The sequence below is a fragment of the Dama dama genome, chromosome 31 (genome assembly GCF_033118175.1).
Source record: "Dama dama isolate Ldn47 chromosome 31, ASM3311817v1, whole genome shotgun sequence".
NCBI classification, from domain to species: domain Eukaryota; kingdom Metazoa; phylum Chordata; class Mammalia; order Artiodactyla; family Cervidae; genus Dama; species Dama dama.
In genome coordinates this window covers 46,146,406-46,156,665 of record NC_083711.1, presented here as the reverse complement: position 1 = coordinate 46,156,665, position 10,260 = coordinate 46,146,406, and the positions used below count along the sequence as shown (strand labels likewise).

General features: G+C 39.7%; 1 protein-coding gene across 1 annotated transcript; it reads right to left on the bottom strand.

Annotated features, from left to right (window-relative positions):
* Positions 1-7,499: 7,499 nt before the first annotated feature.
* LOC133050083 (olfactory receptor 5H8-like) lies at positions 7,500-8,456 on the bottom strand. Its single transcript, XM_061134207.1, has one exon. It carries the CDS (start codon positions 8,433-8,435, stop codon positions 7,500-7,502), a length of 936 nt encoding a protein of 311 aa, XP_060990190.1. The 5' UTR covers positions 8,436-8,456.
* Between the last annotated feature and the right edge of the window lie 1,804 nt (positions 8,457-10,260).

Sequence of the window (10,260 nt, the reverse complement as noted above, 5' to 3'; positions counted from 1 at the left end):
AGAATTTTCTAGTTTGTTGTGATCCACGCGGCCAAAGTCTTCAGCATAGTCAATGAAGCAGAAGTACGTGTTTTGCTGGAATTCTCTTGCTTTTTCTATGATCCAACAGATGTTAGCAATTATATCTCTGGTGCCTCTGCTTTTTCTAAATCCAGCTTTAACATCTGGAAGTTCTTAGCTTGGAGAATTTTGAGCATTACTTTGCTAGCATGTGAAATGAATACAGTTGTGTGGTAGTTTGAACATTCTTTGGCATTGCCCTTCTTTGAGATTGGGATGAAAACTGACCTTTTCCAGTCCTGTAGCCACTGCTGAGTTTTCCAAATTTGCTGGCATATTGAGTGCAGCTCTTTAACAGCATCATATTTTAGAATGTGAAATAGCTCAACTGGAATTCCGTCACCTCCACTAGCTTTGTTTTTAGTGATGCTTCCTAAGGCCCACTTGACTTCACACTCCAAGATGTCTGGCTGTGGGTGAGTGATCACACCATCGTGGTTATCTGTGTCATGAAGATCTTTTTTGTATAGTTCTTCTGTGTATTCTTGCCACCTCTTCTTAATATTTTCTGCTTCTTTTAGGTCCATACTGTTTCTGTTCTTTATTATGCCCATCTTTGCATGAAATGTTCCCTTGGTATCTCTAATTTTCTTGAAGAGATCTCTAGTCTTTCCCATTCTATTGTCTTCCTCTATTTCTTTGCATTGTTCACTTAGGAAGGCTTTCTTATCTCTCTTTGCTGTTCTTGTAAGTCTGCATTCAAATGCGTATATCTTTCCTTTTCTCCTTTGCTTTTCACTTCTCTTCTTTTCTCAGCTACTTGTAAGGCCTCCTCAGACAACCATTTTGCCTTTTTGCATTTCTTTTTCTTGGGCATGGTCTTGATCACTGCCTCCTGTACAATGTCATAAACTTCTGTCCATAGTTGTCCTTACTTTCTTTAAGTCTGAATTTTGCAATAAGGAGTTCATGTTCTGAGCCAGTCGGCTCCCAGTGTTGTTTTTGCTGACTGTATAGAGCTTCTGCATTTTCGGCTGCAAAGAATATAATCAATCTCACTTCAGTATTGAGCATCTGGTGATGTCCATCTGGAGAGTCGTCTTGTGTGGTTGGAAGAGGGTGTTTGCTATGACCAGCTCATTCTCTTGACAAAACTCTGTTAGCCTTTTCCCTGCTTCATTTTGTACTCCAAGGCCAAACTTTCTTGTTACTCCAGGTATCTCTTTTTTTTTTTTTTTCATTTATTTTTATTAGTTGGAGGCTAATAAAATTGTAGTGGTTTTTGTCATACACTGACATGAATCAGCCATGGATTTACATGTATTCCCCATCCCGATCCCCCCTTCCACCTCCCTCTCCACCCGATCCCTCTGGGTCTTCCCAGTGTACCAGGCCCGAGCACTTGTCTCATGCATCCAGCCTGGGCTGGTGATCTGTTTCAACCTAGATAATATACATGTTTCAATGCTGTTCTCTTGAAACATCCCACCCTCACCTTCTCCCACAGAGTCCAAAAGTCTGTTCTGTACATCTGTGTCTCTTTTTCTCTTTTGCATATAGGGTTATCATTACCATCTTTCTAAATTCCATATATATGTGTTAGTATGCTGTAATGTTCTTTATCTTTCTGGCTTACTTCACTATGTATAAGGGGCTCCAGTTTCATCCATCTCATTAGGACTGGTTCAAATGAATCCTTTTTAATGGCTGAGTAATATTCCATGGTATATATGTACCACAGCTTCCTTATCCATTCATCTGCTGATGGGCATCTAGGTTGCTTCCATGTCCTGGCTATTATAAACAGTGCTGCGATGAACACTGGGGTGCACGTGTCTCTTTCAGATCTGGTTTCCTTGGTGTGTATGCCGAGAAGTGGGATTGCTGGGTCATATGGCAGTTCTATTTCCAGTTTTTTAAGAAATCTCCACACTGTTCTCCATAGTGGCTGTACTAGTTTGCATTCCCACCAACAGTGTAACAGGGTTCCCTTTTCTCCACACCCTCTCCAGCATTTATTGCTTGTAGACTTTTGGATAGCAGCAATCCTAAGATCTAAATGTAAGACCAGAAACTATAAAACTCCTAGAGAAGAACATAGGCAAAACACTCTCTGACATAAATCACAGCAGGATCCTCTATGACCCAACTCCCAGAATATTGGAAATGAAAGCAAAAATAAACAAATGGAACCTAATTAAACTTAAAAGCTTTTGCACAACAAAGTAAACTATAAGCAAGGTGAAAAGACAGCCCTCAGATTGGGAGAAAATAATAGCAAACAAAGCAACAGACAAAGGATTAATCTCAAAAATATACAAGCAACTCCTGCAGCTCAATTCCTGAAAAATAAATGACCCAGTCAAAAAATGGGCCGAAGAACTAAACAGACATTTCTCCAAAGAAGACATACAGATGGCTAACAAACACATGAAAAGATGCTCAACATCTCTCATTATCAGAGAAATGCACATCAAAACCACAATGAGGTACCATTACACTCCAGGTATCTCTTGACTTCCTACTTTTACATTCCAGTCCCCCATGATGAAAAGGACATATTTTTTTGGTGTTAGTTGTAAAAGGCCTTGTAGGGGAATCTTAGAAGCTATCCTTGAAACTAATAAAAATAAATGAAAAAAGAAGCTATCCTTGATTCTCCAGACAAGAATACTGGAGTGGATTGCCACACATTCTTCTCGAGGATCTTCCTTATCCAGGGGTCGAATCCATGTCTCCTGTGGCTCCTGACTCTCAGGCAGATTCTTTACTGCTGAGGCCCCAGGGAAGCCCCATCATTTAATGGGCTCCTAGACAAAGTGGCCATGGTGGCATGGATTGAGATTATCGATTGGCTCAACACTATTGACTTTCCCTCCCTAAGTCCTTAAGCTTGCCTCTATCCTCTGCTGGATGCGCGGCCGCAGCTGAGACCAATATTACATCCTTCATGAGGCACCGTCATTCACTAGAGTGATCAGTTGTGTATTTGGTGGCAGCATGATTACATTGGAAGTGGAAAAGGAAATGGAAATGAAAGTGATCTGTTCTACTGGAATAGATACTTACTCTAGACACAAATGTGTCTAGATATGTGACTTTCCTGTAGTCAATGCTTCTGCCAAAATTATCAGCCTATTCTAACAGAATTCCTATTCCAATGTCATAATGTTCTTAACAGTAGTGATTATGGTCAAGGAACTCACTTCAGAGCAAAATAAGTGTGGCAGTGTGCCCATGCTTGTGTAATTCATTGGCCTTCCCTGTGCACCATGAAGCATATGGTTTGATAGAATGGTAAATGACCATTGTAAAGCTTCAGTTATAGCAGAACTATCTGGCAATATCTCACAAAGCTAGGACAAGTATCTTCAGAAAGCTGAAATTTCTGAAGCAAACACCAGTGTATGATACTGTTTCATGGGTCTAGGAATCAAGGAGCAGAAATGGGAGTGGCAGCAGTGACTACTGTCCCTAGTGACCACTGCAAAATATTTATTTCTTGTTCCTGTGTTTTTCTGCCCTTCTGGCGTTGCACTCTCGCTTCCAAATGGAGGATTGTTTCTACCCAGACACAGACTATGATTTCATTGACCTGAAAGTAAACTACCACTCACTACCTTTGAATCTGCATTCCTCTGTGTTATCAAACAAACGAAGGAGTTACTGTGCTGACTGAGGTGATAGATGGCAGCTACCAAGAGGAAACAGGACTATTCCACAAGGAGAGTAAGGAGGAGTAGGTCTGGAATACAAATGATACACTAGGGTGAAGCTTTCAGACTATTTTTATAGTGCTACTTACGTGGGAACTAGTGGATCTGTAGAAATTCTTTTTGTTCTCTAAATATCTTAATATTGTAAAATGTTTTTCCACTGATTGTTTCAAAATAGTGTTTTTTTTTTTGTTTTTTTTTTTTTAACTCACACTGCTATAATCAAATATCATAGGTTTTTGGCCTTATAACACAGACATTGATTTTTTACATTCTGGAGGTTGGGAAGTCTGAGTCCAAGGGTCCAACAAACACTGTACTGGTGAGAACGTGCTTTCTGGCTGGCAAACAGCTGCCTTCTCATATGGCCTTTCCTAGCTGAGTACCCCTGTAGAGAAAGTTAGCTCTCTTGTCTCTCTCTTTTCTTATAAGGGGACTAATCCCATCATGAAAAGCCTTACCCTTATGACCTCAGTTAGTAAGTTCATTCGTTCAGTCCTGTCCGACTCTTTGCAACCCCATGAATTGCCATGCACCAGGCTTCCCTGTCCAGCACCAAATCCCAGAGCTTGCTCAAACTCATGTCCATCAAGTCGGTGATGCCATCAAACCATGTCATTATCTATCATCCCCTTCTCCTGCCTTCAATCTTTCCCAGCATCAGGGTCTTTTCAGCTGAATCAGTTCTTTGCATCAGGTGGCCAAAGTTTTGGAGTTTCAGCTTCAGCATCAGTCCTTCCAGTGAATATTCAAGACTGATTTCCTTTAGGATTGACAGGTTTGATCTCCTTGCAGTCCAAGGGACTCTCAAGAGTCTTCTCCAACACCACAGTTCAAAAGCATCAATTCTTCAGTGCTCAGCTTTCTTTATAATCTTAACTGTCACATTCATACATGACTAATGGAAAACCATAGTTTGATTAGATGAACCTTTCTTGGCAAAGTAATGTCTCTGCTCTTTAATATGCTGTGTAGGTTTGTCATAGCTTTTCTTCCAGGCAGCAAGCATCTTTTAATTTCATGGCTGCAATCACCATCTGCAGTGATTTTGGAGACCCAAAAAGTAAAGTCTGTCCATTTCCACTGTTTCCCCATCTATTTGCCATGAAGTGATGGGACCAGATGCCATGATCTTAGTTTTCTGAATGTTGAGTTTTAAGCCAGCTTTTTCACTCTCTCTTTCACTTTCATCTAGAGGCTTTTTAGTTCTTCTTCGCTTTCTGCCATAAGGGTAGTGTCATCTGCATATCTGAGGTTATTGATATTTCTCCCAATAATCTTGATTCCAGCATGTGCTTCATCCAGCCTCGCATTCTGCGTGATGAAATCTGCATATAAGTTAAATAAGCAAGGTGACAATATACATTCTTGACATACTCCTTTCCCAATTTGGAACCACTCTGTTGTTCCATGTCCAGTTCTAACTGTTGCTTCTTGACCTGCATACAGGTTTCTCAGGAGGCAGGTCAGGTGGTCTGGTATTCCCATCTCTTTCAGAATTTTCCAGTTTGTTGTGATCCAAATACAGTCAAAGGCTTCAGCATAGTCAATGGAGTAGAAATAGATGTTTCTCTGGATTTCTCTTGTTTTTTCTATGATCCGACAGATGTTGGTAATTTGATCTCTTATTCCTCTGCCTTTTCTAAATCCTGCTTGAACATCTGGAAGTTCATGGTTCACGTACTGTTGAAGCCCAGCTTGGAGAATTTTGAGCATTACTTTCCTAGCCTGTGAGATGAGTGCAATTGTAAGGTAGTCTGAACATTTTCTGGCATTGCCCCTCTTTGGAATTGGAATGAAATGTGACTCTTTCCAGTCCGATGGCCACTGCTAAGTTTTCCAAATTTGCTGACATATTGAGTACAGCACTTTAACAGCATCATCATTTAGGATTTGAAGTGGCTTAACTGGAATTCCGTCGCCTCCACTAGCTTTGTTTGTAGTGATGCTTCCTAAGGCCCACTTGATTTCACATTCCAGGATGTCTGCTCTAGGTGAGTGATCAGACCATCATGATTATCTGGGTCATGAAGATCTTTTTTGTATAGTTCTGTGTATTCTTGCCACCTCTTCTTAATATCTTCTGCTTCTGTTAGGTCTGTACCATTTCTGTCCTTTATTGAGTCCATCTTTGCATGAAATATTCCCTTGATATCTCTAATTTTCTTGAAGAGATCTCTAATCTTTCCCATTCTATTGTCTTCCTCTATTTCTTTGCATTGTTCACTTAGGAAGGCTTTGTTATCTCTCCTTGCTATTCTTTGGAACTCTGCATTCAAATGGGTATATCTTTCCTTTTCTCCTTTGCCTTTCACTTCTCTTCTTTTCTCAGCTATTTGTAAGGCCTCCTAAAGAGCCATTTTGCCTTTTTGCATTTCTTTTTCTTGGGGATGGTCTTGATCACTGCTTCCTGTACAATGTCATGAACCTTTGTCCATATTTTTTCAGGCACTCTGTCTATCAAATCTAATCCCTTGAATCTGTTTCTCACTTCCACTGTATAATCATAAGGGATTTGATTTAGGTCATACCTGATTGGTTTAGTGGTTTTCCCTACTTTCTTCAATTTAAGTCTGAATTTTGAAACAAGGAGTTCATGATCTGAGCCTCATGGTCTTATGACCTCATCTAAGACTAATTACCTGCAAAGAGTCTACTCTAATACCACCATATTAAGGGGTTGGTGCTTCAACATTTGAATTTGGGGGAAAACTGACATTCAGTCCCTACAGTAGTTTGCACTTGTGTGCTCATGTGCTCATTTTGTCTGACTCTTTGTGACCCTGTGGACTGTTCCACCTGGCTCCTCTGTTCATGGAATTTTCCAGGTAGGAATACCGGAGGGAGTTGCCATTTCCTCCTCTAGGGGATCTCCCTGGCCCAGGGATCGAACCCGCATGTCTTGTGCCTCCTGCATCGGCAGGCAGATTCTTTACCACTGTGCCAGTTGGCAGATTTCAAAGATTGAGAACATTTCCTCCCTATTCTGCCACTTGTTTCTTCCCCATGCCCATTTCAAATTAGGCCCTCAAGCTAAACTGTTAGCTTTCTGACACAGTGAAGCTTTTCAGACTACCCAACAACAAGCATAGCTAGAAGGGGCCTTAGAAAGCATTATGGGCAGTGAAAGGCAACTCACTCCTTTTTGGTCCTCATAGAAGCAGACTGAGTTAGCAGAATCCTTCAATGGTGAAGGTCAGGTCAAAAATCCTTGAATTCTTTCTCATGCTTTCTTCATTGCTTTCCCATTGTGTTTATTCTTCTGTGTCAAATGAGAGTTGAATACACAAGAAGTGAGCTCACCATGTCCTAAATAAAGTGGAATAGAAGACCTTTTGATGGTCAGCAGCATTCCTGGGATCTGTCTCTGTTCACTCAAACACAACATGCTTACTATGTGGAGCTATGTATAATATGAGTCTCCAGGCTATATGGCTGATTATGATCAAAGGCCTCATATTTGAGTTCTTTTCAGAGGTACAGCACAATTTTAGTGCTTAATATATGTTTAGTAAATGGACTTATAAAACCACAATGAAGAATATACAAGCATGTAAAATACTTTCATTTCTGCTTATTTTAGTATGATATGAAGACTTGATTAAAATTTCCTGTGTGTTTAAATAATATATACAAATATTTAAAATCATTTATTAGGTACTAAAATCTTAAGTCATTAAAATAATAGAACAGTTATGAATGCAAAAAACTTTGAACATTACACACAAACATTTAATTGACATGATTTTATGTTGCTTTCATATATGAGAACACATATTAGTATTAAATCTTACTGTTTCTTTTTAATATTTTTAGCAGTGAATTTATGACTTTTTCATTTCTCAGGCTGTAGATAATTGGATTTAGGAAAGGAATTATTACAGTGTAAAACAGAGAGTCCATCATATCCTGATCATCTGCTTGTGTGGATCCAGGACGCACGTACATAAAAAGAAGAGGGCCATAGTATAAAGAGACAGAGAGAAGGTGGGCCCCACAGGTGGAGAAGGCCTTCCTTATGCCTTGTGCAGACTTCTTTTTTAAAATTGTGAACAGAACTAGTGTATAAGAGATAAGAACAATAAGAATGGTGAACACCTGTATTGAGCCAGAGAAAATAAATATCATCAGAACATTAATAGAAGGGTCAGTGCAAGAAATTTTAAACAATGGCATGATGTCACAATAAAAGTGATGTATTATGTTGTCATTACAGAAGGTTAATCTTAATAAAAAGCCTGTATGAATTAAGGCATGAAAAAGGCCACCAACAAATGATGAGACTAACATTCCCATGCATAGTCTATGAGTCATAATTGCTGGATAAAGTAGTGGGTTGCATATGGCTAGATAACGATCATATGACATCATTGCCAGCAGAAAACATTCTGTAGTTGCACTGACTGCAAATGAAAAAAATTGCACCAGGCATTCAGAGAGAGATATCCTCTTATTCTGGGTGATAATGTTGACCAGAATCTTGGGAGTCACTGTGGAGGATAGCCAGATATCCACTAAGGCCAAATTCCCAAGGAATATGTACATGGGAATTTGAAGGTGGGGGTCTTTCCAGATGAGAGCTATCAGACCAAGGTTTCCCATGATAGTGATGAGGTATATCATCAAGAACAGCAGGAACAGGGGGACTTGCCATATTGGTTCATATGTAAGTCCTGTGAGAACAAACTCTGTCAGCTCTGTTGCATTTTTTGTTTCCATATCCTTAATAGATGGCCTCTGAAATACAGCGCAGTAGATGGAAAAAGGACAGTCATAAGTCATTTAAAAAGAAAATTTCAGGATGATAATAGAAATAAAAACATACACTAGAGTGCCCTTTATTTTATTTACTCTTACTGAAATACATGAAAAGTATTTTGGGGAAATTATTGTGCTGGAAAAAACCAACTATTATGTTGGCTGAAAATTTTGTTCAGTTTTTCTGTATGGTCTTATGGAAAAACCCAAACAAGCTTTTTGACCAACCGCCTATTGTATCTCAAAATGTATGTGGGGATGAACAGATGTAGAGTAGAGGAAAGATATTCTGAACATGGGCAAATTTATGGGAAAACTACTAAGGTAGAGAAATCCCGTGTTTTAGTTATGGATGTAGCATCAGAAGTAAAAATGTTACAAGGGCCTGGTTTAACAAATGAATTCACTGCCATACACATCATAAATGGCATCTAATAATACGCACTTTATAAATGCTCCCCAAGTGATGTAAATGTATCTGAAGTTTTTAGTTCATATGTGATATGACATTGGGAGTTTTGAGACCGCAAAGAAACAGATCAAAATAAATCACAATGTAGAGTTACTGGGACTTGGTGACACATGAGATATGAAGAGTGGGTCAGTGAAAGTTGCTCAGTCGTGTCCAACTCTTTGCCACCCCATGGACTATACGGTTCATGGAATTTTCCAGGCCAGAATACTGGAGTGGGTAGCCTTTTCCTTCTCCAGGGGGATCTTCCTGATCCAGGAATCGAACCAGGGTCTCCTGCGTTGCAGCAGATTCTTTACAAGCTAAGCCACAAGGGAAGCCCAAGAATACTGGAGTGGGTAGCCTATCCCTTCTCCAGTGGATCTTCCTGATCCAGGAATCAAACCAGGGTCTCCTGCATTGCAGGCAGATTCTTTACCAACTGAGCTATCAGGGAAGCCGGAAGAGTGGATTAGTGAAGATGAAAGTCACTTGGTGTCTTACTAGGTGATCATGGAAAATTAAGGAAAATTCAGATGCAGAGGCCAGTTTTTGCAAGAAACTTCTTCTGAATATCAAAGTGACATATATTCAGCAATAATAATCTATAAGAGCTTAAAAGAAATAATGACTTAGGAGACATTGAGGTGGCTGAAAGCATAGTATGTATGGCCTATCCAGAAGACAGTGGACAGTGTGGATAAGGTAAGAGAAAATACATGTGGAGGTGTTAAATTAAAATAGATACCCATCACGTATTAGTTAATAATGTTTGATTCTCTTTTCTGCCATATGACTCTTGGTGTTAGATAAAAATTAGCATTCACTCTAGAAGTCAAAATTCTAAAAACTGACCTTCTCTACCCCCTGAACCTAGAGTGAGGGGACCAGATCTACCATTAGCCACTCAAACTCCTCTACACTGAATTTGGATATGAAGAGGGGAGAAAGAGGTCAAATGTTGAGAAAAGAGATGTTCCAAGTCAACGAAGTTGCAATATCATGATCCCAAAATGCATCCTGCACCCACAACAATGGCATTTTCATTGGAGCTGTAGCATTCAAATTCAGCAGCAATGGCAACAGGTCTCACAGAGCTAGAGCTGCAATATGATTTTGGTGGTTATCTGTTCAACTGCTTTTTTTGTGTGTTCCTGCCCATTTGTCTAGTGGATTTATGTAACTTCCCTAGCACTTACTTGTTAGAGCTAATTTCCATTGAATTAACTCATTTCACGTTGCAACCAGGAACACTGGCTCACACAAGGAGGGAAAAGAAAAGACCAGAAAAGGCTACTGAACAGTGACTAGAGAAGCAGGAGGGAATTAGAAGGG